Source organism: Eriocheir sinensis, chromosome 3 (assembly GCF_024679095.1).
Source record: "Eriocheir sinensis breed Jianghai 21 chromosome 3, ASM2467909v1, whole genome shotgun sequence".
Lineage (NCBI taxonomy): Eukaryota > Metazoa > Arthropoda > Malacostraca > Decapoda > Varunidae > Eriocheir > Eriocheir sinensis.
In genome coordinates, this window is record NC_066511.1 from 3,991,135 (window position 1) to 4,004,252 (window position 13,118).

The window sequence follows — 13,118 nt, forward strand, 5'->3', positions numbered from 1 at the left end:
ACATTGTATAATAACATTTGTTAGCCCTGATGAACCCTACAACTTGGCATTATATATATATATATATATATATATATATATATATATATATATATATATATATATATATATATATATATATATATATATATATATATATATATTTACGTCTTGGCCTGTGACACCGGTAGGCCTTCATAGTAGGGCCTGATGGTCGGCCCCAGCTCGTTGTAGCGCAGGCAAGTGTTTACAGCGGCGCCATCTTTACTTTTCAGCATTTTCCATTTTAGACCTCTAGTCGCATACTATAAATCGTTGGGGGGGTGTTGGAGGGTCATGCGACGCCGATCTAGCACAGTTTTCGTGCTAGTAACACTTGTTTTTTTAAATGTTGAGTTTCCCTTACTGTGTTGCATTTAAGCAAGGAAAGGTCACAATTTAACTTTTTTTTTTTTATTCTTTTGTTGCAATTCATTCACCCATCGTTGTATTCCATTAACAGTATGAGTTTCATTCCTATTACAAGCATGCTTTTCCAGTTATTATATTGCATTTAAGCAGAAAAAGGTCACACAAGTTATCAAAGTTGTTGTCTGTTGCAATGTGCCCACCATTGAATTGCATCAACAGTGAGTCTCTTTTTATCAAGTATTACTTTTAACCTAGTGTCCTTTAATTAAGCAGGGAAAAGGCCACACACACAATAAAAAATGTCTTTTGGAATATGATCGCTGTTGGAGTACGGCCTCCTGTGATTAGGAGGACCTATTTTTTCTTTCACTGACCCAAAAGCACTAACAGAAACATTCCACAATAAAGCTCCTGCAATCTTGAAAAGGTTCGTGGGTGTTGATCGCCGAGGCACAAATGTTCCATCCATTGCAGGTGGCGGCGATCATTGGAATTTACCCGAGCGTTAAGAGCTGATCGCTTGCAGCTGCTGGGTTAGTTTCCGATCAACTTCCCTTTTATAATATTAATAGTAACGGTTGGAAGAGTGCATGCGGCTTTTTTAAGGAAGTGAGATGTTTTTTTTCTGATTTTGCCTGAACCTCCGCGTTTCTATTCGTGCGTGGCTCACAGGATGTACCTATTATTGAAACAAAAATTCATCAAGACAAAAATATTTTCTCCCTGACGATTCGCTAGCTGTAAGAGTGAACTGTATGGGATCTCTCATATATTCAATCTCTTTGGTAAACTTTGGAGTAGCTTTCCATCTTCCTTATGAACTAACTTTTATCTTGTCTTTTTCTTCGGGATCCACATGCCTTCTTTGATACGAATCAGCGTTTTGCGGGCAACTCTTTCTACTTTACTGTGTGCTTGGTCTGTCTCCTATACCGTAGAAAGCACGAGATTCTCAAAATCGTTTGCGTTCTTTTCCCCACCATTTTCCTCGTTTTTCCTCGTTTTGCCTCAGAGAAGGGCAATAAGGTTTTAATCGTTGTTTGTCTGTCAGTTTGTATATTTGTTTGTCTGCTACCAACGTATCTATAAAACGGATATTTATGCAGCATATAATGTCAATACATCTTTAGATGAATATCTCAAGCTAATTAACTTTTGAGAAAACTCCGTTAAAAATCTGAATGAACAGTGACGAATAAACGTAAAAATTGATCGGCTGTCTGGTCGTGGCCATAACGACAGCATGTATTTTGAGGGCAAACCGTGGGCCGTGGGGGCTTCCAGAGAGTCGCCTACCAGTAGCGGCTGGATGGTGATCTGGCTAAAACCATGAGTGCTTCCAGTGGGCACTGGAGGGTCTTGGGATGTGATCAGGGTCAGACCATGAGTTCTGGGTTTCCTGCTTCCCGTAGGAATGATCCGGCCTTTTTCCGACGGAATTTTATAAAAACTGATTATTTGAATGGTAATGGTCATCATCAAAAAATCTTCGCTACTATAGCGGCGGTGTGTATTCTTTGGAACACGCTGTTTCAATTTTACTATTTCGGGACTTGATTTACCACATATATCATATACCTACAGAAGTTATTTTCCTGTTTGCTGTGTACTTTGTCAAAAATAAGTGTAAAATGGATTTACATAATTTTTATGTTTCATATTTGCAAGGTCACAGGGTCGGCTCATACGTTTAAATCTTGAAAAGTCGTTTTGTCTCGACAGTCTCGTATTTGGCAAGAGATTATGAGATTCCGTCAAGTTAATGCGAGACTTTGAAACCTGCAAGTCCATAATCCCGCGAGGATGCAACAGGTGACCTCTGGGGAAGGGCGAGATATAGACAGTTTTCTTTACTTCTCGCCGTGCGGAAACGTTTGGTGAGCGTCACATTTATGGAGGTGCCAGGTGACTCAGTGATTGATTACGCCACACAGGGACAGGCAAGGTATTCATGCTCAGTTTAATGCAGTTGCGGTCACGTGGAATGTATAAAAATCTGTTGTGTACACACAAACGCGGACACACAAAAAAGTCGGTATAGTGAACTTTTTCTTGCTCCTTTTTTTTAAATATTTGTATTTCCTCTGTAGTTTCTCGCATTTTCAGGCATTTCAGGTGTTTTGTTTCCTATAAGGCTTTCTTTATTTTCGTCAGAAAGAATTATTATAATGACAAGGCATAGATTGTTGTATTCCATTTCATCCTACTGGTAATTACCACCATCATGTTCCCTGAAGGATGTCTCGATCTATTTCACAGCATAATTGAGGATGGAACCTGTACCACCTAAGCCAGTGGTTCCCAACCTTTTTTGCCCCGTTCCCCATTTTCCAGTCACTTTTACACCTGTGGACCCATCAACGAAATAGGTTAAGCCAGCAAAATTAATAGAAGATTTTTCTGTAAAAAAAATAATACATTCGTGTAAAATGCCTTGCACTGTTATTATGATTAAGCTGTAGGCCTATTTATATGAAAGCAGGACAAATGTTATTCCAGTATAATATATTGAAAATAATTAGAATCTCTATGGACCGCTTGAAATTCTTGGACCCCTGGTTGGTAAACACTGACCTAAGCTATATCTCCTCCATACAACTGATTGCTGGTCTAACTATATATCCTACCATCATGGGGCTAGTATTACTTGGCGAAAATTTATTGGCATATTCTGCAAACTGGTTATCATGACTAGCTACGAATCCGCGGGCCTGTGTTCGAATCCTGGCCCGGTGTGGCGTCGAATTCCGCCCCTTTGTCGAATTCCGTCCCATCCTGATCTGCGCATGCAAAGACTTTGCTATTTTGTCCTTTCATTCACTGCACTGTCTCTTATAAGATTATAATAAGCTTACCATTGATCTTATGATTGTCCTTCAGTTTCCTTAGAGTTCTATTCTGATTCTAGGTCAGGTTCATGGGATACTTTCCATTCAATAGTAGTTGGGCTTTGGGGTCCATGTCAGCCTTGAATTTGGCCATTTTTCATGAAGACTAGCATGATGTATTGCAGTCATCTTGCCAGGGACAAACACGAATATAAACGCGGATATCAACACTCTGTAATAGTAAACCTTGAGTTCTGCGCATGCGCAGATTAGGATGGGACGTAATTCCATAAAGGGGCGGAATTCGATGCCACACCGGGCGGTCGGTGCGCAGCCCACTCAGATGTTTATCGTCGTCGATAAAGGGGTACCTAGTGGAACCTGGGGTATGTAAACAGTGGTAACCCGGATGGTCCACTAGCCGTGTGTCCTGGGAAAATGAGTTATTTTTCCCGCTTCAGGCCCAAGAGCCGATGCTATTGAGATAAGCACTGAGGCTACCAATAGTTTTATCGTATGCCTCCAAATTCACCTTTTACCTGTAAAGTGATAGTTTTTTCAAGTATACTTCACATTTCATGAAGTTTTATCCAAAAAAAAAGATCCCATAATGTAAAAGAGCAAATTCAAAAGCCCTTTTAAATTACTTGAAGACACATTTCATTAACAGTATCTTGTATTTACCTGGAAACAACCATCATCATTGAAAATAATAATAGCCAGTCTATTAAAATATTTTTCTCATCATGCACAATCATAGTTTCTTTATCACATTTTTATTGGTCTAATCATTCATTTAAAGCCTTCAATGCACTTTAACATTAAAAGCTCTTATTCTTTTGCGCTATTCACTCAGACTAAATCCGAATTTTACAGGTCACAGAAGACCAATGCAATTAACGTTTATGCGTGCATATTGAAGAATAAGTTTATATAGGGTAAGGGCGTATGTTCATACTTTCATTTATTTCTTGTTTCACTTTTTTTCGATCAAAAATTCCTCATACAAAAACAAAAGGTTCGTAGGCGATGGTTGCTCAGCCACCCGATTGATGAGATTCAATCTACTTTCTTGTTGTCCATTGTACCACAGGGGTTTACAGATTTATTAGTCTTCAGTGGGAAGCAAAGATTTTATAATATTTGCATTTTTTTTTATATATTTTTGTCGGCAGCAGTCTGCATGAGAAAAAGTTTTGTAACCATTTTATTTTTCCATCTTTTTTTCTCTTTTTAATCCAGATATCACTTCTGGCGTTCTCTTTTATTTTATTTATCCATCGCTCAGATTTTCTAATAATTTATTATTGCAAGATTATGAGAATTCGTTTCATCTCTCCAGTCTTCTAAACAAATGATGTATATTATTGATACTCGTCCTCAGTTCTCTTTTTCAACACCAGTGAGGCAAATTATGGACTGAGAATTCAGGGCGTTAATTAAATTTTGTCTCGCAAAACTATTCAATCTTTGTCTTTCATGTGATTTTTCCCAAAGAAGAGTGACCGCATTAGCTTGATAAATTATTACAATTGATATACACCTCCGCAGTGCAGTGGTTAGCGTCCCTGACTACGAATCCACGGACTTGGGGATGGTCGATAAAGGATGTAGGCGCAGGCCCTTCTTATTAGTTCTATCTACTACCACAACCACAAAGAAAAAAGCCAACGGAGATGATGAGCCGCGCCGCGCAACAAACTATAGCCTATGCTTCCAACTTTACCTTTTATAATTGACATTGTATTTATGACTGATATATGATTTTTTTTTTTTTTGCGCGTTGCTATTGATAGCTTTTAGGCTTTTTCCTGGTGGGGTCTGATGGTCGGCCGATGAGTCATCCAAGTAAGGCTGAGACAGGTAGGCAGTCAGGCAACTCGCACTTGCCCGGCGGTGACGAGACCACACCCACCAACTTGAAGACGAACAAGATTTTAAAACTTGCTGGGACGAAGAAAGGGGAGAGGAGAGTTTCCTTCCTATACCACATCTACCTAAACTGACACTGCTTTCTCTGCCATACATTCCCTCCTCTTCTTTCCAAGTCATCTGGTGACGGTGGCTGGTTAGTGGTGGTGTACAATGCTTAGGAATGTCAAGCAGTGGAAGACAAGGAGAGTGCAGAGGAGAACCAGAGATAGCGAAATATTGTGTGGATAACGTAATGAGTAATGATCTAATGAGTGAAGATGGCTGGTGTGTAGTGGTGTAAAAGGATTGGAAATATCATGCAGAAGGCGTTATGACTGCTGCGAGAATGTAAATTAGAGCACGAACAACAAAGATGCGCTGTTGATGAAGATAATGTTTGACAGTAACTGAAACGTGGGGAGGAGGAATGCATGAGGGTGGCGTGCAGTAAAGCGCCAGGAAATGAGAGTACAAATAAGAGCCAGACAAAGAAAGGAAGCGTTGGTAATATAATGATAAGATTATTAATTTCAGACACAATCATACCTGGGGGTGGCGTGCAGTGCTTCAAAATGTAGGATTAATTTCAGATCAATTTTTAATTCCGGATCGGCCTCACGAGTAATCAAACTACCTACGTGTTTCATACTTAGGTAAAGAACGATTTAAATTTGAGTAAATTTAGAGATTTCCTAAAAAAAAATATTTACTTCGCTCAAAAGTTCCGTAAATAACGACTGGATGATAAACAATATTAAAAGAGAAAAACTTACATAAACCGAACAATAAATATTGAATTTCAAAGCCTGTCCTACTTTCTCCAAATTCAATTCTTTCTCACCAAAACTTCAAATTATCTCTTTCTTATCTTTACACGTCAATATATCTCATCCCTTGCTTACAATAATTGTCCGATGTTAATATAAAATGGCTTCATTACCAGTCTCACATTCTGACAACTTTATATCAGATTTTTTTTTCGTCACCCTAATTATTAGGGTGACGAAAAAAAAGGAGAGAGAATAGGGCATGAGGAAGGAAATGAGGGATCAGGGGAAGATGAGAAAGGAAGGAGAACTGGCTGTTCATGTATTTGAGAAGTTTTCAATTTCTTCCTTCCATTTCAGTTTATATGTGCAATACTGCTACTGAATTTAAAACTTCTCAAATACATGAACAGCCAGTTCTCCTTCCTTTCTCATCTTCCCCTGATCCCTCATTTCCTTCCTCATGCCCTATTCTCTCTCCTTTGCCCAAAACAACACAGACTCAGGCAGCTCATCTCGGGAAATCTGGCGAGAGACATCCTCCTTTCCGCAAGGCTAGAGAAAAACTCCTACTACCGCTGTCTCTCTCGACTTGCAACGGAAACAATTGAATAAGATTAATGCCTCTCTCTCTCTCTCTCTCTCTCTCTCTCTCTCTCTCTCTCTCTCTCTCTCTCTGTATTTGTTTGTTTGTTTGTTTGTGTGTGTGTGTGTGTGGGTGGGTGGGTGTGGATGTATACCACAACTCACGCTGTTTATGCAATTATTACTTCATGCTACAGAAACTTACTGAACGTGACGCCGCGATCCCTGAAGTTCTGAGCGATGGACTTGAGGGAGACCTTGAGAGAGTCCTTGTCCCGCCGGAAACAGGAATGACAGGCGAGGTAGAGAGGGAAGAAGAGGCCCGTCCAGGCGGTGCAGAACCAGGTGGTGAAGAAGGGCGCGTCAAACACCTCCCTCTGCTGAGAACGTAAATAGAGAGGAGGCTTCAAGTTCATGTCTGTTAGTTGTTACAAGTGGTGCAAACCAAGACACATGAAAGGTCTTTTCCCGTACATGTCATTTAGTTTACTTATCAGCATTCAACGTGAGATGAAATGAGGACAAGGAAACTGTTTTTTCATTAATCTTTTTGTAAGAACAGACCTTCCATGCAAATGAAGTTGATAAAAATGAATGATTTTCACATTTACAAGAAATCAAAAATAGACATCTCACATGGCATAAAATGGCCAAGAAAGAGTTTTCATACAATTGAATACATAAGAAAAGACATCTCACATGATATAAGATGCCTATGGAAAGGTTTTCACTTAAGTGATAAGTACGGATAGATACCTTACGCGAAACAAGGTGGACAAAGATCGATTTTGAAGCTAATCTTCATGTGAAATCTGATATTTCCTCTTGATCACAAATTTATTCTTTCTACCCCTGAAAAGCTGCTACGGTATAATATGACCGTGCACGCAAGGTCTTCAACCAGCCTGTCTATACAGCACACCCAGCCAGAAGGTGTGCTACACCCAGCCATAAAGGTGCGCACCCAGCCTATCTATATGGTATAGCCTGCGAGGGAGGTGTGCACCCTGCCTATCTATATGGTACACCCAGCCATAAAGGTGTGCACCCAGCTTATCTAGATAGTATAGCCAGCCAAAGAGGTGTGCACCCGGAATATCTAGATAGTCCAGCCAACCAGAGAGGTGTGGACCCAGCCGGTCTGTATAGTATAGCCAGCCAGAAAGCTATACACTCGGCCTATCTATACAGTATAGTCAGTACGATAGATGTGCACCCAGCCTGTCTATACAGTAGGGTCAGCCAGATAGGTGTGCACCCAGCCTATCTATATAGTACACACAGCTAGAGACGTGTACTCCCAGCCTATCTATATAGTACACACAGCTAGAGACGTGTGCACCCAGCCTATCTATATAGTACACACAGCTAGGGACGTGTGCACCCAGCCTATCTATATAGTACACACAGCTAGAGACGTGTGCACCCAGCCTATCTTTATAGTACACACAGCTTGACACATGTGCACTTAGCCTATCAATATAAAACACCTTGTCGGAATCATTTTGCTGCATCACACTGAATTTAACTCCAAGGAATCTTGACGCCTTTAAAGTTACATTTTAGCTAACAAATTGAAGGCAACAAAAAGTCCTTATACATAGAAGTAAGTTATGTTTTGAGTTTTTTTGTTAAGGTACAACGCACTGCATAAAATCAAATAAAAATATATTGTGTTTTTCCCTTAACATAATTACGTTAATATTTTTTATTAAAAATATTTCTTTGGCTTCCCTCAAGAATATATTTATCCTTGTCCTTTACCTTCCTTCTGAATAGTATATAAGAATGAAATCAGGTAAAAAAAAAAAAAAAAACTGACTAAAAAAATATGTTCTGGTAGGTTTACTTCGATAAATCTAGTGTTCGATAAATACACTCCGTTAAATAAAGTTTACTTTCTTAACTTGCAAGATACCCGTCACTCAATCATTACTTAGAACATTGTTTTTCACAAGGCAGCGGTGCAAGGAGACATGGACCGTGTTAGCTTTGCAGTACGGACAAGAATGAGGCTGGTTGGTTTTAGAAGACTCTCCCGTAAATGGTTTTTCAGGATGAGCGAGCATGACTTGTGTCTGTAATTCACCACAACCTAGCCACGCGGTGGACTTGCGATCGCTAACCAGCAACCTCTCCGAATGACATTTGAGCTCACAAGTGATGAGTCTTGGGGTACGGCTGAAACCTCACACTCATGCACATACTCGTAAGGCGGAACACAACCCCGACTGACACCAGGTAGCCTACACTTCTATCCACACTTCTGGGTGGACAGGGGGCACAGATTAACGAAGACTGCTGCCTTGTCTCCACTCCGCCCGGTGTGGCGTGCCAGTGGTTCCTTGGAACTTCCTCCGTGCCTCCAGTTCTCATGTCACAACAGCGTGTGCGCGGCCAACCAAGGGGCCAACCCTTGGTGGAAGAATACAAGGAGAGGGCATGACGTCACAGGAGTGAAGCCGGCTTGACCTTGACTTTGCTCCGCCCCCTCTCCGCCGCGGCCCTCAATTCCACCCAAAACATTGCCCGGCTGGCCGGACGCGCGACACCCACACACCTCAACATTTTGCGTTCATGCCGGCATGCTCTGCCTTTGGTTGCGCCCACAGAGGCGGGGATGGCAGCATAACGTTTCATCGGTAAGACAAAATGATATTTGTGGTGAAACATTAGGAGGCAAGAAAACTTAGCTTGAAAAAGAGCGAATGATTCCTTGGTGGATTTTTCAAGGATAGCATCTGTAATTCTTCTCCCATGGCTTTTACACACAAACAGGTCACATTACTTTGGGTATTATCAGAAGTACAATGAACACATAGTTATTTTGCAAAACTTATAAAACTTGACGCATAGCACTTGGAGAGTGCACACCTCCGCCAAAGATCGTCCTGAAAATTGGTATGGGCATCAACTGCGATCCTATGCATCATAATGGAAGCATTTGTTTCGAAATTTGATGAAATTCTTTTTTTTTTGGAAACTTTGACCTTGGGCGAACTTTTCGAGGTCAAGGTCAAAGATTAAGGTCAAGGCCATGCAAGGTGCATCATATGGAAGCATTTGTTTCAAAATTTGATGAAATTCTACTTTTTTGGAAACTTTTCCTTGGGCGAACTTTTCGAGGTCGAGGTCAAGATCAAAGGTCAAGGTCAAGGCCATGCAAGGTGCGTCTTTCTATGAGCTAAAATATGAATCAAGTCTGAAGTCTCTACGACGACGAGAACCGAAGTTATGGCCAATCTGACGTTTTGTGCGACCTTGACCTTGACCTTTGACCTCAAAAATTTAATGGGTTATATTCTGGATGGACACGCATTATATGGAAGCATATTTTTCCAAATTTTATTAATTCTATTTTTTTAGAAATTTTGACCTTGGGTGAATTTTTCAAGGTCAAAGGTTAAGTTCAAGGCCATGCAAGCTGCGTCTTTCCATGAGCTAAAATATGAACGAAGTCTGAAGTCTCTACGATGACGAGAACCGAAGTTATGGCCAATCTGACGTTTTGTGCGACCTTGACCTTCGACCTTTGACATCAAAAATTTAATTGGTTCTATTCTGGATGGACACGAAGTTTCCCTGAAAAAGTGGTTGAGATATCCATAAAATTGTGCACAGGAGACTGTACACGAACAAACAAACAAATAAATAAACTTACTGACCGGACCGAAAATATAACCTCCTTCCAACTTCGTTGGCGAAGGTAATAAGAGTGTGAACGTGGGCAACTTACCGAGTCGATTCAACCCACGGGCAGTCATTTGCCTGACGTTAATTCTCATTCTCTCATTCTTATTATCTCATTCTTATTCTCTAATTCTCGTTATCTCTCTCATTCTCTTTCTCATTCTCATTCTCTGTCCCATTCTCATTCTCTCTCCCATTATCATTCTCATTCTCTCATTCTTATTCTCTTTCATTCTTATTCTCTTTCATTCTTATTCTCTTTCATTCTTATTCTCTTTCATTCTTATTCTCTCTCATTCTTAGTCTCTCTCTTATTTAAACAGGGTTAACAAAAGATTGTGCTAAAGTTGAAGGTTTTAAGCTTCATCTATCTATAGGTATATACAAGATTACACATAGTTACTGCCTAGACTGCAGTGGTTCCCAACCTTTTTTTCAGGCGACCCCAATCATGCATCTCTAGATATGACCGCGACCCCACCAGTTTAGTTTTATATGTGTTATTATAATATAATAACACCATGTTTGATATTTTGAGATCTTGGCGACCCCAGGAAAAACGCTTGGCGACCCCACTTGTGGTCGCGACCCCAGGGTTGGGAAAGGGGGGCGGGGGGGGCCTAGAGGTCCTAAGCCAGCAGTTCACCTCCCGCTTGAAGTCTTGAAGTGACGCGCGATGGTGGAGCTGGTTCCACAGGCAGCTGTAGCGGGGCTGGAAGGAGCGGTAGTGGTGTTCTGTCCTAGAGAAGGGTACAGCTACTTGTTCCTGCATGTGGGGTGCTGCTCGGGTGGAGTGTATGGGGCTTGGGGGCGCGGGGAGCTTGAGAGCTGCCAGGTGGGGTGCGTTTAGGTTGTGTGCCTTGAACATTACACACAGGCCTGCCACATCCCTGCGCTCCTGGAGAGGTTGCAGGGAGCCACGCGCGTGCTGAGGACCTGTGCGCTGTATCAGACACTGCTCTCTCTCTCTCTCTCTCTCTCTCTCTCTCTCTCTCTCTCTCTCTCTCTCTCTCTCTCTCTTACAGGAGTTATCTTATATTATTTATTCCACTCCTGTAAGTTTGTTTTTTCATATCTGGTGATGGCTTCATCTCCACCATTCCACAACCATTTCTCTCCCTAAAAACATGTAACCAACCCCTCTCAGTGCTTGTTGCCTGACCGGTATGTTGCATTTTCTCCATTTACTGATTAATATACCTCTAACAATGACATGCATGATTGTGTAACACGGTTGGTTGACACTGAGTCAAATATAGACTATTATTTGCGTATGGGTAAGTTTTTCTCCTTCTTGCCCCAATATTTCCTTCTGTTTTCTCGTAGTAAGTTTTGATCACAGCATTCTGAGACGCTCTACATAGAGGGTTGTACACACACTCAAAAAACTATCGTTACACATTCAGCACGATACAAACTGACACCAAGGACGAAGCCAGTGAGAACAGGCTACTCATGTTGGTATCACTGTGTGTGTTCGATGTGGGTTCACTTGCCTGAACCAAATGAGCGGGACACGTAAGTGTCCCGCTAAGTAGAATTTGAGCTGGCACAGTAACGCTTCATGAAACACACAGGTGGAGTCTTAGTCGAAGTTAATTAATCTATTCTATATAGCTATAATATTGTAGTGTTTGGGTTGATGAAATTATGCTTTAACACATCACACACAAGTGAAGAGTTAAAATTTCGTCCATTTAGGAGACAATATGATAAACACTTTACGGTGATGAGTCAATCAGGATTCGGATATCAGAGTGAATCCCACTGACTGATCGCCACATACGGCTCCACTGGGCCTAGGAGGTTACGTAAAACTTAGCTAACCTTATGAAAGATTTATAGTGGATTATAAACTTGACTTATCACCCAAATGGTAAGATAACGTTGGCAATGATTTCACTATAGTCTGTTCGGAGCATGAAGTCGGTTCAAGGTGTGGCAGATTCCAGAATTCCCATGAGTGCAGCGCTGCCAGTTCGACCGCCAATTATCAGATTAGCACTCTCTCCCGGCCTACCCACCCACAACCCACCTGTTTCTCTCTCTCTTTCTCCCTCTCTCTCCCTCTCGACCCGGGGGAGGGACCTAGGGGGACACACCGATCACCACCACCACCACCACTACCAACACCACAACGTGGCAACATGGGAAAAAATCGCTGCCACATATCATAGAATTTATACAAATCCTTGTTATAATCCTAAACATCGACACTCATTGTACTATGTAGCTTCCTTTACTATATACAGAATATATAAAATATCGCTTTCAAATAGCACATGGATTGGAAATAAGAGAGAGACGCATGTACGAAGGCTGATTTGGCAGCATGGGTAGAGGTAAACGACGATACCAGCTCCACCCTGAACCGACTTCATGCTCCGAACAGACTTTAGTATAGCATGCACTACTCGAGTCACGGTATTCGCTGTCTCGAAACAATCATGGAATGTACCCAATAAGATTAATTCTCTAATAATTCTCGGCGAGTCATTATACCAACATGTTAGACAAATTAACTCTTGCATGCAAGCTATTTATTAAATTACTCTTCTCCAGAGACGGCTAATTTCGGCAATTCAAAACGCCCGAGCCAAATTCCTTATTCGTCAACTTAAAAGGAGCGCCAAGTTCTTATTTTTATATTAGGCAATGAGGCAGCACAAGAGAGAAGGGTGGCCCAGGAGAAGATTGAAACAACCTGTAGAAATCCATGCAACTCTGTTTAAACTTTATCTTTCTTACCAGCGATGCTTTTAGCGTTGCAATTTGAAGTTGTTTTTTTTCAGATGCCCACAACTTGTTCATGAAAGAAAAGACACGTTCAGTGGAAGCATTAGTTCCAGGATGGCACATTGTGAACTGAACTATATCTGACATGGGAGAATACTTCTACCCACCGCTGTTACGTATATCATATGAGCATTATTGTTGAATAATT

General features: G+C 41.1%; 1 protein-coding gene across 2 annotated transcripts in view; it reads right to left on the minus strand.

Moving 5' to 3' along the window:
* LOC127003789 (putative thiamine transporter SLC35F3) overlaps positions 1 to 13,118 on the minus strand; it is a 209,000-nt gene that overhangs the window by 73,164 nt on the left and 122,718 nt on the right. For both annotated transcript variants that reach the window (XM_050870847.1, XM_050870840.1), the window contains exon 4: positions 6,690 to 6,864. In XM_050870847.1, coding sequence (XP_050726804.1) covers positions 6,690 to 6,864 — 175 coding nt within the window. The remainder of the gene's footprint in view (positions 1 to 6,689; positions 6,865 to 13,118) is intronic.